This window comes from Drosophila hydei, unplaced genomic scaffold (genome assembly GCF_003285905.1).
Source record: "Drosophila hydei strain 15085-1641.00,03,60 unplaced genomic scaffold, DhydRS2 tig00000001-arrow-pilon, whole genome shotgun sequence".
NCBI lineage: Eukaryota > Metazoa > Arthropoda > Insecta > Diptera > Drosophilidae > Drosophila > Drosophila hydei.
The window spans coordinates 8181023-8198043 of record NW_022045643.1 but is presented as its reverse complement, the minus strand read 5'-3'; the positions used below and the strand labels follow the sequence as shown (position 1 = coordinate 8198043).

General features: G+C 38.7%; 4 protein-coding genes across 4 annotated transcripts; 3 read left to right on the top strand and 1 right to left on the bottom strand.

Moving 5' to 3' along the window:
- Positions 1 to 6364: 6364 nt before the first annotated feature.
- Positions 6365 to 7919, bottom strand: LOC111599240 (peritrophin-48). The gene is made up of 2 exons (XM_023314837.2): positions 7500 to 7919; positions 6365 to 7433 (listed from the first exon to the last, which is right to left on the bottom strand). Exons 1-2 carry the CDS (start codon positions 7504 to 7506, stop codon positions 6394 to 6396), a joined length of 1047 nt encoding a protein of 348 aa, XP_023170605.2. The 5' UTR covers positions 7507 to 7919; the 3' UTR covers positions 6365 to 6393.
- Positions 7920 to 11853: 3934 nt separating this feature from the next.
- Positions 11854 to 13050, top strand: LOC111599232. The gene is made up of 2 exons (XM_023314830.2): positions 11854 to 11952; positions 12012 to 13050. The coding sequence occupies exons 1-2, from the start codon at positions 11928 to 11930 to the stop codon at positions 12932 to 12934; spliced, it is 948 nt and encodes a 315-aa protein (XP_023170598.2). The 5' UTR covers positions 11854 to 11927; the 3' UTR covers positions 12935 to 13050.
- A 568-nt stretch (positions 13051 to 13618) lies between these two features.
- On the top strand, positions 13619 to 13940 carry LOC115482826. Its single transcript, XM_030223015.1, has 2 exons — positions 13619 to 13652; positions 13711 to 13940. The coding sequence occupies exons 1-2, from the start codon at positions 13619 to 13621 to the stop codon at positions 13869 to 13871; spliced, it is 195 nt and encodes a 64-aa protein (XP_030078875.1). The 3' UTR covers positions 13872 to 13940.
- On the top strand, positions 13893 to 16647 carry LOC111599265 (latent-transforming growth factor beta-binding protein 2; the record flags this gene model as incomplete). Its single annotated transcript, XM_030225762.1, has 3 exons — positions 13893 to 14052; positions 15536 to 15589; positions 15659 to 16647. Coding segments are annotated over 3 exons (1203 nt in total), but the record flags the coding sequence as incomplete, so codon positions are not given.
- Between the last annotated feature and the right edge of the window lie 374 nt (positions 16648 to 17021).

Sequence of the window (17021 nt, the reverse complement as noted above, 5' to 3'; positions counted from 1 at the left end):
TGCCATTGCCAATGCAAGCAGAGGCAGTGGCAGTGGCAGAGGCACAGTCCGTGTCAATGCCTGCAGCGCCACGCAAGTGAGAGTGGGGCGAGTGTTGGGCGTCTCCTTTGTGCTGTGCCTCGTTTGGCGGCACAAACGACGCCAACGATTATAACATCAACGAGCGTTACCAGAGGCCATTATCCTATGCTAGGCAGCGCTGCCAACGACGCATGCGCCATGTGGCACAGCGATTGTGACTGCAACTGCACTGACCGCGATGCCATGGAGCTTGCAACAAAGCCAAGCGAACTGAGAAATATATATCAGACTATATAAATCGAATAGCAAAGTGAACTTGAACACTTTTTAGAGCATAGCGTTGCCAGACATTTAAAAATGTATAAAAAAGGTTTGATTGACAGATTTAGCCTTGCCAGATATTTTTAAAATTTGAAGCTCAATCAACTTCAATCATAGGTTTTATTGAGTGATTGGGCTAACGTTGCCAGATAGTTAAAAAGAAATAAAATTTGCCTAATTCACGGCGCTGGCCTTGCCAGATTCTTGAAAACTTAGAGACCGATAGATTGCACAGGCAACTTCAATCATTGGCTTTGATTGATTGACAGCTTTGGCGTTGCCAGACACTTAAAAAAGTCTAAATCAAATTAATGTCGGATTAAATTTGTGTGATGATGTTTTATAGTCAGCTGTATTTGAATGCTTTGACTTATTGTTACACTAGGTGTTGCCAGATGTGCAAAATTGTATGGATTCTTGAGCAGCTTCAATCATTGTCTTTGACTGAACTTTCTAGAAATTTGTAAAAAAAATCAAGTTTTTGGCTTTCTTTTATAAGCAGCTTCAGTCATTAGGTTTGATTGAATTAAGCGTTGGCGTTGCCAGACTATTGAAAATAGAAAACAAATAAAGTTTAATTGCTAACGAATTTATTTAGATATATCCTAGAACAGCTTTTATGTGTTTCAATCATATTTCGATTAATTAGTGTTGCCAGACAGTTGAAAAATATGTCTTTTTTGCCTGACTGTTGTCGCTATCGTAGCCACATTATTATATAACTGAAAAAATTGCGTAAGCCTCATAGAAAACCTTTCAGAACAGCTTCACTCAAATTATGATTGATTGGCGTTGCCAGACATTGGCAAATTCGAGCTAAACAATTGTGCGCACAGCCCGAAAAACGTGTTTTAGTCTGGGAATATTAACTGCGCTTTGCTGGCAGTTTCCCTAGCTGCAACTGCAACTGCAACTGTAACAGCGTTCATCGACCTTGCAACTCGTTTGCTGCCACGAGAATTTTCTCTAGTCACATTTGAGCTTTGGGTAGGTGCGGACCACGTTAGCATCGGCGGCATTTGGTCATTGAACCGCACACAGACGTCTTTCCAATGCATTTTTCTTCTTCTTTCTTTTCTGGTGTTTTTTTTTTGTTTTTTTTTTCTCTCTGCTTCTTTTGTGTTTTCAGTTATTTTAATTCGCATTTTCCGGCCTGGAGTGCAACCCTCGAAATAAACGCTGACAGCTACAACTTTGGCCAAAAACACATCCTGGGCCATAAGTCGCAGTTGGTTTCTCTTTCTACCACTGTCTGGGCCTGGCTGGCTGGCTGCCTGGCTCTGGCTTGGTCTAGTGTTCGTCCGTCTGTCCGCCTGTTCGCCTGCTCTCGTGTTCCCTTCCATGCGCACTTTTGGTACAGTTTGTGCCCACGACACGACACTCGCTGGCTGCTCCACTACCCCAAAGCTAAAAACGATTTCGTTATCATCGTCATACTCCTCCGCCACTGCCGCCGCGTCCCGTCGCATGTCCGACACGGAAACCGTGTGACAAGGCACAGCAAAGCAACTGCGACTGGGCCAGACGCCTTTGCCTTGCCTCTTGGTGGTTGAATTTGTTGTAATTTATATTTGTGTATAATTTTATGCTATAGCTAAGAGGAAGTTAAGATTACAATTGTTATGATATATGAGATCAATTTCAGTTCAGTTTTTTATTTAATTGAAATTTCGGCTTATGATTTAACTTGATCTATGAGTTTGGGCAGATATATTATCTGTCTTGGTTGAATCTTTATATACTTTAGTATAGTTAAGGGGAGTTTAAGGAACATATAATAATGATTTTATATATATCATATATATTAAATATATTATATATATTATATGTTTTATGTTTTATGTTTTATGTTTTATATTATATAAAGAATTATACTTTTTATATTACTTTAGAGTCCAGTTTTTAAGCTATAGTTTAACAAAATTTGATTTTCTTTATACTCTTATAAATTGCTTTGAAAATTATATATTTAAGATTCAAGATTTGAAGTTAATAATAATAGAATTTTTGAGCTTACAAAAACAAACTCAAATTTCAATTATATTTGCATCGCATCTATATAGAAAATATGATTAAATTGCTACATAGTATAGTATAGCTATAATGATAGATGTTTGAATATTTATATATATATATATATATATATATATATATATATATATATATATATATATATATATATATATATATATATATATATATATATATATATATATATATATATTTTCTTTTTTGTGATCTCTAAAATTTTTCTTAAACATATTTCCAAATAAATTAGAGCTATAAGTTCCTATGCCACAAGTAAAGCTGAGCTGAGAGAGAGAGAGCTGAGCGAATTTTTTAGATTTTTATAAAAAGAGAGATCTTAACTATTTTAGAGATATATAAATATATTTAACTAACTTAATTATAAATGTGCTGTAAATATTTCCTAGTGCAAGAAATATTGAAAATTTATCAAGCTCCATGTTTTTCAAAAATATTAAAGCCAACTCAAACGAGGTTTAGCCTACAAAAACCTCTTCAGACAGCAGCTCAAATAGCATAGATAAATATATTTATGATATTTAAATATTTAAGCCAAGATTTAAACTTTAGCCTTATAATCAAACTACCTCAGTGGCAAAAAGCTTCTACGTTCACGATTTATAAGCAAATCTCGCAAAACAAATTTTCGAAAACAGTTTTTTCGACGCATCCAAGTTCGGCATCTAGCGTAAATCCATCATGTCCACAGTCTGTTTAGCAGTCGCCGAAAACGAGCTGGACTCGTCGAGTGTCTGGCACATTCGATGGCCAGCCGCTTCCCGGTTCACCGGCAACGCGGCCCACTCTCAATCTAGATGAGAGTGAGGAGTATTTCGTTTGGTTTATGGTGGCGAAAAAGCAAGCACAGGCAGATCAATGACCTGTATTTCACAGCCTGAGACACAATTCAATCGATAAAAGTGAAGAGTTGGGGCACCAGCACAGTGCACAGTGCACAGCACAGACAGATGCCCGCACAGACAAGGCGACAACAGCAACAACAGCAACAACGACGTGGAGCACGTAAAATATGCAAGCTTCCTGCAGGAAAAGCCAAAATGGCAGACGCCAGAGCCAGAGCGGCGGGCGGGGCATGCGGCATGTGGCATGCGGCGAACGTGACGCCGAATGGCAGTGAAACCAACAAGGGAGCTTGCAAGGGCTTGGATCCGACTCACAAAAAGAGGGTGGAAACTTTCTAACATTCGCGAAAGACCAACAAGGATATATATATATAAACATATATATGTATTTATATATATAATTAAAATGAACAGGGAAGCACGAAATCGTAGCAAGGTGAGACTCGGCTGCAACTAACAAATGTTGTCCAAATATAAACAACAACCAGAACAGTTTTACGTACTTACAGCAAATTGTTGCAATGCTACATGGGGCAGGACACAACCCTTAGTGAGTGCGCACAACTCACAGGGTGTTGTCTGAGTGCCCCACACACACACACACACATACACACCTCAATTTATGCACAACAACAACAAATGACCGTAGCCATAGACTCTCCATGCCAGACATTAGTCGAGTCTATTTGCAGCTGGGTTTCAGTCTAATAAACGAGTTATGCTTAAATCAGGCTATCTCCGTTTGGGATTATTAACTAAGGCTGCTATAGACGCTCTGACCCGATTAGATAGAATTACCCAAGCCAAATAAAATATGCAAATGCTGAGAGCAGTGGAAATACATATGTGAGCAGCAGCAGCTTCTGCTTCTTCTTTCAGTTTTACGCCAAGTCTGTTGTTAGAAAAGCTTTTAGCGCATATGTGTATTATGTATTTATACATATATACACATACATAGGTAGGTAGGTCACGCGAAGAGTCATGTAGAGCTAGTCGATTCTAAGACTGACGCTAAGAATTCTAATTAACTTCAATTTGTTAAGATCGCTTCACTTCAACATATATCAACAACAACTTCATTATGAAGATGATGATCATTATGATATCTTGAGGATTAACATCACTTAGAAGATTTGCAACATTATAAAGATGACGATCATTATGAAAATGGAGGCATTAGAAAGAAGAACATCAGTATGAAGATTATCTTAACATTTGAAGATGATCAACAACATAAAGATCATCATCAGTATGAATACAAGCTTCATCATCATAAACATCATCATCATTATAAAGATCATTTGTAACATAATGAAGATCACATACGTTATCAAGAGCAACATCAGTATAAAGATGATCAACCACATTATGAAGATTTGAGTCATTAGAAAGTTGATCAAGATTGTAAAGATAATCATCATCATGAAGATCATCAGCAGTATAGAGATAATCTTAATCCTTAAAGATATAAATACAAATATTATCTATGAAGACCAACAGCATCATTAAGATCATCGACAATAATTATTTTTAATTAAGGTAAAACTTTATGTAAGCGAACAGAATTGAATCGATTACTTGAACAAGTGCACTATATATACTAAAGCTTAAGATGTCTGCAACTGCCAGCTAAATATATTTGCTGAAAACAAATGTGCCCAGTTTAACCATTGCCAATGTATGTGTGGCATAATTAGAAATGAACTTTTTAGTTCAGGAATATATAAGAAAAAATTAGAAATATTGTCATAAAATAAAACTGCAGCCAAACACAATTATATATATAAAAACCATAATCGTGTAAGCCATTTAAATTAAATATTTATAATTACCATTAATCACATGCCAATTTCAACGCTTATCATTTAATAAAAGCCTCGTCAACAACAAAAAAAAAAAAATAGTTTATTTGCTTCTTCATTTTTTTTAGTCCTTTTAAAATTTCAGTTCAGGCAGACGCAGCATCAGAACCAATTAGCCTTACTAACACACTCCCACGCTGGATTCTTTTTGCTTTTGTCTCTGGGTTTGCTTTTCATGTCACATCGAAGTCTAAAACGAAAACTACAGGGAAAGTCTCTACATGGAAAAAAGCGAAATTTTGCAGCCTGCAGCACTGCAAAATGGAGTTTTCGTACAGGCTCTCTCTCTCTCTCTCTCTCTCTAGGTCTCTCTCTTTGCTGTGTGTGGGCGTTGAACTACCCCTAGAATGCAACGGAGTTGGAGCTTCTTCCGTCTGGCGGATAATTACTCCACAATGCTTCATTCCACAACCAGTTGCCTGGGTTGCCACTTGCCGGTGGTGGCATGAGGCATGCGAAAATGCCCAAAACGCATTGGGTCAGTGTAAAACATTCAGCCCGAAATGCGGCATGGAAGTCTTTCTTTTTCGGAATTTATTAAAAATACTTTTAATGAATTATCAAAATTTTAAAATTTAAATGTATAAAAATATATATAATTACTTTTAGCATATATGAAATTATAATAATATTAAATTACAGATTAGACTAACAGCTGCAGAGTTAACAAATTATAGAAAGCCAACATAGTTACTCATACATGTATATTCAATACTAATTATTGTGAATAAATGAATATGAAAAGCTATAATAAGAGCACTTCAAAAGTTTTAAGCTCTCTTTGACTTTATGAGAATCGCATAGCAGGGCTTCACATGTGATATCATTGCCATATTGATTGCATATTTATATGCATACACAAATATAATAAATAGTAATAATTTACAGAAGCTTTAAATCAATAAAGTTTTGAAGAGAGTTTATTTTTGCTTTATTAAAAATATATTAAAAATTGTCAATTCAAATTAGCGCGCCAAAAGCTTCAGACATACCAAGCAGTGCACACCTTGCAATGACCTAAATACTGCCGCAAGCAGTTATTGTAAACTGTTTGCCTGCACTGCTTTGCACAGCGAGTTGAACTGCTTTATGCTTGTGCAGCGCTATTGTGAATAGCTGCCATTTTGCTTATTAACGTTTTGAATAAACTCGGCTAAGTTCGTTAATTTTTCGTAAATATTAGCAGCCAAAACAATTTTATTGCAGCTCTGCAGCTTATAAATAAAGCAATTGAGTGTAGTTAATTAACTTAATGCCTAACGTGTTATAATGCTATTAAAGTGCTTTGAGAAATTTATTTAGAAGTGCCAATTATTAGGATCATATGGATCTGGGTCTGCGTTGCAGATGCCATAGTTCTTCTTCTCTGGAGTACACGATTTTGTTGGTATATCGAAATACGTATCATCGGGACACTTATGTATGTCTATCGTTGCACCATCCTTGCACTCCAGGTAGTGCTGGCAGCCCAATTCCTCGGCTAGCTCGTAGCCCGACTCGCGACCATCGCAGCGATCTTCATTGCATTTGCGTGCGCCGCGATCCTGACAGAGTTCGAGATTCTCATTGAAAAATGTCTCCAATGGGCACTGATGCCACACCGGTGCCGTATCCGGCACACCCGAGCCCAAGTCCCGGCAATAGTAATAGCCACGACAAGTGGCGCCATCGGCAACGAACTTGCCGCGCTTCGCCAGCTTCTTGGTGCCGCAGACATCTTCGGGCACCGGATGCTTCTCACACTTCACCAAAGACTTCTTAATGCATTTTTTCTGCGCCACATCATAATAGAGTCCGCTCTCGCAGGTGAAAGTTGTGGCCTTGCCCCCTTTACATGTGAAATACTTATTGCAATACAACGGATCCATGGCCGCCACGCCCGTTGGCATCACCTGGCAGAGCTCGAACTTGGCCTCGCACGGCACATCGCTGGGATAGGCGCAGATCTTTCTCGTCTGATCGAACCACATGCCATTGCCACAAACACCGCTGCCAAGCAAATTGGCCTTGTCGCAGTAATACCAATTCGCACAGTTCATAGTATCGCCCACGTAGCCGCTGGTCTTGGATGTGCACGGATTCTTGCAGTATGCGTCCGATGAGTCCGGCGTGTTGCAAGCGCCCTTGGATAGGCTGAAAAAGGGCTTGGTACCGCTGCATATTTCCCCTTCCGTGCTCATAGAATTCTGGCAAACAATCGATCTGTCACAATAGCCCGGCTTGCGCAGTTTTGTGTCATCCGGGAAGAGGCGACACACATCTAGGCCATTGTTCAGGTATTCCGTTTGCCAGCTGAGCTGAGCCAATGCCAGCAGCAGCAGCGCTATCATTAGCCACTCTGCAAAGCGAAAAGTCTTAGCTTTAAAGATATTTCCCCTAATAATTTTATTGATCATGCGTTTACCTTGCATGTTTTAGGCGTCGCTTCTCTGTTGGGTAAACAAAATCAACTAACTGCCGGCGCTTGGATATTTGGCATTATATACGCAGCGCATTCACAATATATAGATTCGCGGCTATATATTATGCGAAAGCAATTACCGTTTCCCCACAGATAAGATTTGGCAAGTCACATACACACCTGCCGCCCAAACTAGCAGCCAAATAATTACGAAAATGTTCACAGATTCCTCACAAGTTTTTGCCCAGTTTTTGCTTTATTTTTCACTTGAAATATTAACGAGATCAGTTATTGGAAATCGCTGTAAAATCCCGAGAAATGGAACTAGTCCCCGTTTATTTTTGGCCGCCCTTGACGTCTAATTGATGAAACACATGTTGTCACCTTGAAATTTGGGTATTTCTTTGTGTCTTTTTTTTTTGCTCAAATTTATTGTTAGCTAAAGATGATTTACAAGGTAGCCAAATATTTGATAAGAGCACACAGTAATTATTTTTAAATTGCTGCCGCCTTTAACAACAGGTGTAAATAATTCAATTTGTGACGCTACTACATGTGTCTCTTCAGGTGATAAGGATGTTGACGGTGCGCCCTGAGACGCACATGAACTGCTAAAGAACCTTTACTGAAGTTTATTTTATATCTATTTATTTACTTTTTCTTTTTTTTTTTAAATTTAATACTTTTATTAATTTACAATTTTTTTATATTTATTAATTTTATTTTCTTTTGGAAATATATATATTGAAGTCTTTTGTATTTATTATTTTATATACATAGATTTATTTATTAAGTTTTTTATATTATTTTTAGTATAAAAAATATTACATTTCTTTATTTATTTTTGTATTAATTTATAAATTATTTAAATATATTTAAGTTATTTTAATTCAATTTTTATAAATTTTTTTATAATTTTTTTTAGTTTTTAAAATGATTCAATATTTTATTTATTATTTTATTAATTTTTTGTAATTTACTTATATATATTATTATTTTTTTGTGTATTTATATTTTGGTATTAATTTCTAAAATACTTTTAAATATATTCCTTTTATGTATTTAATTAAATTTAATTATTATTTTATTTTTACTTTTTAAATATATATATTTATATAAATATATATATATATATCTATATATATTTAAGATTTTTGTCTTAGATTGAACTGAAGGGCAGCTCTAGAGGGCTTAATCATTTGGTCTAATGCTGTCTGTTAGGTTGATGCCGAGTGATTTTGATGGGTTTCTAGTCCACTTAATAATCTTGCTGCTTCTGAGATTCCTTTAAGGACTCTTGGCATGTTGCGGTTGGTGGCTGTTTATGAATAGGTCTTCTGAATAGTTTCGACTGAAACTGTTGTATTATGAAAATTATATTTTAGTTTGTTAAGGTCGCTGAACACAGAAAGTATGTTAGGTATATGCTGCCTCAATGAAGCTGGCAGAAAAAACGGGTTCAAAAATTATCATTAAAAACTTTTCGATAAAGTTTGTTAAGAAATTTTTGCACAAGTTATTAACTTTGCTATTTAATTTGTTTTAAAGTATATATATATAAAGTATGAAGTACCCTCAAGTATCTGGGTTATCAGTTGGAGCTTTCTAGCTTGTTCCTAATAATCTCTTTGCCATGAAATTGACCTTAATAAATAATATTTGAAAATTGAGTCATTAAATTTGAGAATGAAGTTCGTAAATCTCTCGATTTATAGCGCTGAACAGAATAATATATGAACGAGAAGAAAAGAAAGAATTTGACATTCCAAATTTGGGAATTTTGTGTGGTCACGCGGTAAATGCGATAAAATAATTATATAAATACATACATATAAATCAGCAATGATATAGTTGATATATAATGTGATTCATATTGTGTACTTTGCTGCTCAAGTCAATGGGAAATGTCGCTGCACTTGGGGGGCTTCCGAACATGTCACTTGCAGCGCGCATACTTACAAAAAGACAGCAAATATATAAATGTTTATATATAAAATATATATATTTATATATAGATAAATAGCAGCAGAGTTTTGGACTTTCGCAGAGGCACTTAAGACACTTCCATGCACCGTTGAGCGGTTCCAATAAAAAGCACTGATTTCGAATGGTGCTAGAATTGAAATGAAATGACTTTTTGGGCGTTATCTATGCACCAATCGATCTCAGTTCTTCAATTTGAACTGGTGTGGTGTGGTGTGCTTTGTGGCATAGTAGATAGCAGCTATGATGATGGGCACTACGCGATCACGACTGTTGATAACGAGGCGAGCGAACGTGTCACAGACGACTGTTCGGGCCAGAGGCGCAGCCAGCGCTTAAATCTGAGAAACCTGTTACACCTGAGAAGATTTTTACAATAGATCGAGCGTATGCCTGTCCCTTGTACTCTGACTGTCTGTCGATCAACTCGTGTTTCTGTCTTTGGCTTTTCCCTTGCTGGACGGGTGTCCTCCTTCTCAGTCTCTCTGTCTGTGTTTGTGTGTGTGTGCACCCTACTTAGACGGCTAACACTTACCATGTAATGCACACCCATAAACCCAACTTTTGCCAGCCATGCGTCTAGCCCGAAAGCTACACATTTGTTGCTCTTCTTTTCCTTCTGCAGGCCAAGTCTTAGTGCAGTTTAGTTTCTTTGCTTTGGTAATTTAATTCAAGCGTACCTCGGCGTATGTTTCTATAAAAATAATTAGAATTGTCTCGGTCTCAATTTCAAATGCGGATCCCATCTAGCTCGACCCAAAGCAGGAAGCCACTCACCGCAGTCACCGCTGTGCATCAAGGTGCACAATTATTTCCATCTAACAGTACATGTCATACCTCACACACACACATACATATATATATATATATATATACATATAATTCAACGATTTCTTTGCTATACATATATAAAGCTGTGACATCTGCCCCGTCCATGTGTTTGTTTTGTGTCTTAATTGTGCAAATATCGCTTACCTATCAAAGTGTTATTCAATGGCAGCAGCTATAATGCCTCAAGCAGACCCAGTAATACCCTTTAAGTGTGTTAGACTTGATAAGAGAATGTAAAGTGGGAGCATATGTAATAGTTACCTTACGATTATCTTATTGATAGCTCATATTTAAAGTACATTTTTATTTGTCGATAGAATTATGTGAGTAGACTTTTAGTTATAATACGCAGCTAGCTATGAGCTGAGCGCTTGTTCATAATATTTTCAAAGATCTTTACGCTCTATTTTCTATATAGAAACTATGCCTCTTTGCCTCTGCTTTCTGGTTGGTCTTAGCTGAACCTTTGTATGTCGCTCTCAATTGGCATATATGATGATTCTCTTAAATTCCCTCTGAAACTACTTTTACTTACATCTTGTGTGAGTCGATGCCTGGCCTCATCCAGGCTAGGCTTATTTTTATTTAATTATAATTATATATCCTTTGAAAAGGGTTTAGTTTTGTGTTTGCTTAGATTGCCATTTATTTTAGACTTTAAGTCTGACTTCCACTAACAACGCAGAATTCATTCTTTTCTCTGAGTGCAATGAAACGCGGCAGAAGCTTCGCGTAAATCAACATTTGATTGCTGCCAAATGTTGCAAATTAAGAACCTTCCGGTCGTGCAAGCATGACAACGTCAGTTGATGAAGTGTGCATATCAAAAGCATCAGTTAATTTGCAGTTTGAAGGAGTTTTCTGGCCTGTTTCCAGCCTGTTAATAAGCCCACTCAGAGGCCTAATAGAAAAAGTATGCTATAAAATAACTATATTTAATAATGTTACTAAATAATTAAAAGAAAACACATTTCCTTGCATACTTTTGGCCAACTTGAAGAGCTTTGTTTATGATAGGCATATATTAGCTAATCAGATAGTCAAAAGCTAGCTTAAACTACTTGTAATTGATGTCATGATGTCGTTTCACATAATAAGTGTGTGCCAGACGAGCTAAGTACGCCCAGGGCTTTAACTGTCTTGAGATTGCAATCGCTGCTTTGAACAATGGAGTTAATAGCTAAAGAATTGTTAAACAACAGCCGAATGAATGAACTATTGAGTGTGTCTGATAACAGTAAGAAAGAGAGAGAGATAGAGATGAATGCCTTATCGCCGGTGGCAGAACAGAAATTAACGCTTCATAACAAGTTGCGAGTGAATATTGAGCACGGCTCCAACTAGAAAAGGTTTTGTCTCTATTTCTTTTTTCGCATTTTTACTGTGATAGTTGCTATCGATAAGAGGGCTTCGTATCCAGCAACAAGTGCGTAATTACACACGCGATGCATGCAGGGAGAATTAATCAAGAGGTAAATACGTTTATTGGTATTATCAAGACGATTGACTACTGATTTGATATACTATATGGGTGCCTAAATTTTCCTAGCCATTGCCATAAATGCCACTGAGCCAACGCGCTCGATCATTAGTTGCGCTCGATACTCAGGCGGAGAAATGTGCAAAATAAGAAAAGAAATTGGTAAATTGTAAAAAATCCTATAGTAAAAACTGAGTTCATTCATCGATTTCCCTTCGCAGTTGGTTTGATCTTGCTGATTGGAGCGCAGAGTGCGTTTGCGCAATGGTCGAATATTTGCGCCGATGAGGCGGACGGCACGCGTTTGCCGTTGCCGTTGGATTGCGCCAGATTCGCTGTGTGCGAGGAGCAAGAAGTTGCCCAGATTCGCCGCTGTCCACGGGGTCTCCACTTCAATTCGGAGCTGGGCGAATGCGACTTCCAGTGGCGTGCCGACTGCACCGGGCTCTTGCTGTTCGGCAAGGCTGTCGTCGATGATGAGTGCGTTTGTACGTGCTGTGCCGAGCAGTGTCCCGATCAGCCGGTGGAGACAACCACACCTTGTGCACCAGTGGAACAGACCACGAAGCCCAGCGGCCCGACCAGCAGCCCGGACTTTGGCGTTACGGAAACGTCGCCCATTGTGACGACCACCGGGGAGACCACCTTCAATACGGATCCCTCTGAGCCTGTTAGTCCACCGGGCGGTGGTGACGGTGACTTGCCTGGCTACTGTAGCGATGAGCGCCAGGACTGCGTCAATCAAGCGGACGGAACTCTGCTGCAGATCTCTGGCGTCTGCACGAAGTTTATTCAATGCAACCACGGCTGCTGCACGGAGCAAAGCTGTCCCAGCGGCTTGTACTTCGATGCCACGCAGAATGCCTGCAACTATCCGTGGGAAGTGGACTGCACGCCAGTGAGCACAGACGATAATGACGGCGAGCTGGTCGGTCCCTCGGGCACCACTTGCAGCGACCAGAGCGTTTGCGCTGGCCAGCGAGATGGCAAAATGTTTGCCGATCCGAATACCAATGGCTACTTCGTCTGCCAGTGCCAGTGTCCGATTGCCATGCCCTGCGATGCCAATACCAAATTCAATCAGACGGCTCAGGTTTGCGACTGGGACACGACATCGAACTCAGGTGGCGGCGCTCGTCACTGAGCCTGCTGTCCTATGGATCCAGAGCATCAGTTTATCTTCTGTATTCGCTCATATTTTACTGCCATGTGGTATATATGACGATTCAACAATAATAATGACAATAATAATGATAATAATAATGACAATAATGATTATGGAAATCATAAGATTTATATACCTCTGACTAGACTCTTGCCTGTTTGACCTACCTTCTGTAGAGCCTGCTCTGATAGTTGAGTCAGATAGTAACAAGTCAAAACAGTAAACAATTAATTTGGAAAAGATCCAAAGGTCTTATCAACCCTAAAAAAAAATCTTTATAACGTCAAGATAAGAACTTTATAGCTCGCCCACTAGAGATTTTCAATCAGCATATTAGCTTTTATATTATATATAAGGATTGTGATTAGGTTCTTTGTGTTGACTTGCCCAATTCATACAAATTTGATTTTAATGGGGAAGGGGGTTTGCCCTCTTAAAAATTTCCATGGAAATTTTCACTTTTCAACTCAAGAATTTTTTAATTAAAATAATTTAAAATAAATCAAACGAGTCTTGTAACAAGTTAGATATTGCCAGTCGTGTAATATATTATCAGGCTCCATTATCAGACGCATGCAGAAACATAATTTTGATAGGCGAATAAAAGGTAAATATAAAAGGTGAGAAAAACATGCAGGTGTTTAGTAAACACTCGAGCTCCAAATGTACCTCGAACGCTTACAGAACCAGCAATACGGTATAAATGTGTGAAATACTTTGGAGAGACTTGAAAATATTTGAAATTTATTGCACAGTGCTCCTTGCGGTCATTCTCTTATGGCACTCGATCGCATCGCTAGCTAGAAACTGCTGCACAGACGGCGAGACACAGGAGGATCCCCATGATGACCGCAGCTACTTTGCCTGCTGCAATGGAGCTTTGGTTCGCAAGACTTGCGAATGCGGAAGCTTTTGAAACGTCACAATTCAGTCATGTCAATCGCGTAACGATCAGTGCACAGCAAACGAGATCCAGCTCGATCCCCACGACTGTGCTGCCTATTTCCTATGTGTGAAGGGAGAATTTGTGAGTCAGAAATGTGTTCGTGGCTTTTACTTCGATGCCGCAATCCAGGCGTGTGTGGGCGACACCAAAGGTCAATGCTCTGCGTCAACTTAAATGGCATCAAAATGAAGCTCATGTTTATATTACAGCCTTAGGCCTCTAAGCATTCAATTTGTAATTCAAATTAAGCATAAATATCTAAAATGTTTTTAAGGCATTGTTTGAACTTCGAGCATACCAGCAGACAGAAATAATTAAGGAATGACTAAAAAATATGTTCATTTACATCTTTGCGAGACGAAATAAGAGTTCCAGAGTTAGCATCTGCTGCATCGGCTTTAAGCTCTATCGATAGAGCTATAAGTCAAATGGTCTGCTCATTGGGGCAGGCTATAATGGTTTTGTTAAAATTTATGTAACAGGCAAAAGAGGCGTGGCAGACTCCATAAAGTATATATATATACTTGATCTGAGTAGATTGAGCCCTGTTCGTTTGTATGTCTGTCCGTCTGTCCGTCTGTGTGAACGTGTCGATCACAGCAACTATAAGTGCTAGAGACTTGACTTGTCAAATTTGTTTGAAGTAATCGATAATAAGTAATTTATTGCTATCGATTAAAAACATAAACGAAATGCCGTTATTAAATTATATCTCGTACGGCTTAGATCCTTCAAATTTTGTATTTAGTTTTATATATAATTTATACAATTTTGATTTTTGTTATAATTTGGATAACGGTTCGAATTTCCCAAATTCTTTCAAATTAAGCTTAGCTGAAATTAGAGGCCATATGTGAGGGGGTTTGCATTTTTACTAAGCTGACAAGCACTCGAAACAAATTTATAAATCTTATGCTGAAAATTTCATTAAAATCAGAAATTCAGAAGTTATTGAACAAAACATTTGGCCAATTTGCAAAAGCACGTGGCAAAAGGCGTGTATTTTTTTTATTCCAAGAATTGAAATTGAGAGTGAATTGCGCTTGAATTGTCAATGTTATGAATGAACGTTATAAAGTGGAGGTGTTGGCAATGTTGGTTCGAATCTTGGTATTTAATTTCAATTTTTTTTAGTGAGCGATACAAGCCATGGACAATATGGACTGGGTTCAGGGGATCTCCTAGTCGTACAGAGCTTTCTTACTTGTTATATGTAGCAATTATTGAAAGAAAATTGTATAGTTTATATATTTTTATTAATAGTTAAATCAACTCAATTTTTATTTGAAACTTTCTAGTTCTGCACTCCGTAGAGTATGCTATACGCCATAGTAGGCCTATCGACTGTTAGTTGAAATTGTGAGATGAGTTTATACTCTTCCTTCTAGGTCAATGAGATATGTATTTCGGTATCTTGCTTGTGTACCAATTTCTACTTTCTTTTAGACATTTTAATATTTTGATAAGAAATCAATGTTGTGTTCGATATGATCAGTAGCACCGGTTTTCCTTTATCTGTTGGCAATTGCATCCGTCTTTGAGCAGAAACATTTCATTATTTTAATTGCGGCAAAATATAAAAGCTGAGGCATGGGCCGGAAAATGTCAGTAAGCGAATTCTCTACCTAGGTAAAAGTCGTCTAACAAGCGGACTGCGAAAATGGCTCACAATAGAAACCTCAAATTTGGTAAGATACGAGCATTATTGAGCTCACACAATATCAAGTTCTATGTCTGATTCATCTATTCACCTGTAGTGTATCTCCTTTCCATTGCTGTGACCCTGGTCTTTGGAGCTGCAGCCGATGATGATTGCTGTCAACCCGGCGATACCAAGCCCGTCGAAGGCGATTGCACCCAGTACTACGGCTGCTGTACGGGAAAGTTCGTTCTGAAGTCGTGCCCTAGCGGACAATACTGGAATTCAAACAACCAACAATGTGAACCTGACAACGGCCAATGCGTTCCTGTTGAGCCCGGTGCGCCCGGTGCGCCCTGTGCGCCCGGTGAGCCCGGTGCGCCCGGTGCATGCACAGAAGGAGATACCAAAGTGGATGCCTCCGATTGTACCAAATATCAAGTCTGCAAGAACGGAGAGTATGTCTCGGCCTCCTGTAACTCTGGTTACTACTGGAACTCGGCTAACAGCCAGTGCGAGCAGGATAACGGCCAGTGCGTTTCAGTAACATGTAAGGACGGAGAGCTTAGTGCAGACTCATCTGACTGCGCAGGCTACTTCATATGTCTGGATAATAAGTTAGTCAAGAGGAAGTGCGCTAGTCAAACCTATTTCGATGCCAGTCTGGAGACTTGCGTTATCGACACTGAGGGTGTTTGCATACCCAAGGTTTGCGATTCCGAATGCTGCGATAAGCCCAACAATTGGATTGGACCCGTCGATAAGAACTGCTCCGCATTCATTCACTGCCTTTACGGCCAACTGATTCAACAGACCTGTCCCAACAATCTGCAGTTCAACAACATTACCAAGCAGTGCGACTTCCCCGATGTTGTCCAATGCGATGACGGCAGCCCACCGCCAAGCGGACCCACAGCCGGTCCCTCGGGCACCTACTGTGAGAGCAAGGGTCGCTGCGTCGGACAACGTGATGGCGCCATGTTCGCCGATGCCAAGTCTGCCTCCAGTGGTGGCTACATCGTATGCCAATGTGAATGTGAGATTAACTTCAACTGTGTCGCCGGCTTAGTTTTCAACGAGAAGATTCGCACCTGCGATTGGCCATAAAGTTATAAATAAACGTATTTAACGCTGCATTCACATACTCCGATTCTTAGTTTTCGAAATCAAAACATAGTGGCGGGGGGTTGCTTGACATCGAGAAGTTGTCAGAATTGTAGAAAATATGGAAAGTGTCATACGATATTATGCCGTTGCTGGAATACTATGTGTGAGTTTCCATACACTCAGCTGTTTAGATTTCGAAATTAAAATACTACTAAATCGTACTAAAAGTAGCTAAACTTATCCAATAATTGATATTGTTTCAATTTTGGCATTATCCATTGAAAGTTTTTTATACTTTCTTTGTCTATCCGCCGGCTGAGTCTAGCTCCAAGACTGTGTAGCTCCCTGTAGGCGTGTATATATAAGGCTTTCAA

Excerpts from the sequence above, each read along its gene's own strand:
- LOC111599232 (XM_023314830.2), top strand. The coding sequence starts at position 11,928 with ATGTGCAAAATAAGAAAAGAAATTG. Across the intron at positions 11,953-12,011 it reads CAAAATAAGAAAAGAAATTG|TTGGTTTGATCTTGCTGATT; the intron begins GTAAATTGTAAA and ends TTCCCTTCGCAG.
- LOC115482826 (XM_030223015.1), top strand. The coding sequence starts at position 13,619 with ATGTACCTCGAACGCTTACAGAACCAGCAATACG. Across the intron at positions 13,653-13,710 it reads CTTACAGAACCAGCAATACG|TGCTCCTTGCGGTCATTCTC; the intron begins GTATAAATGTGT and ends TTTATTGCACAG.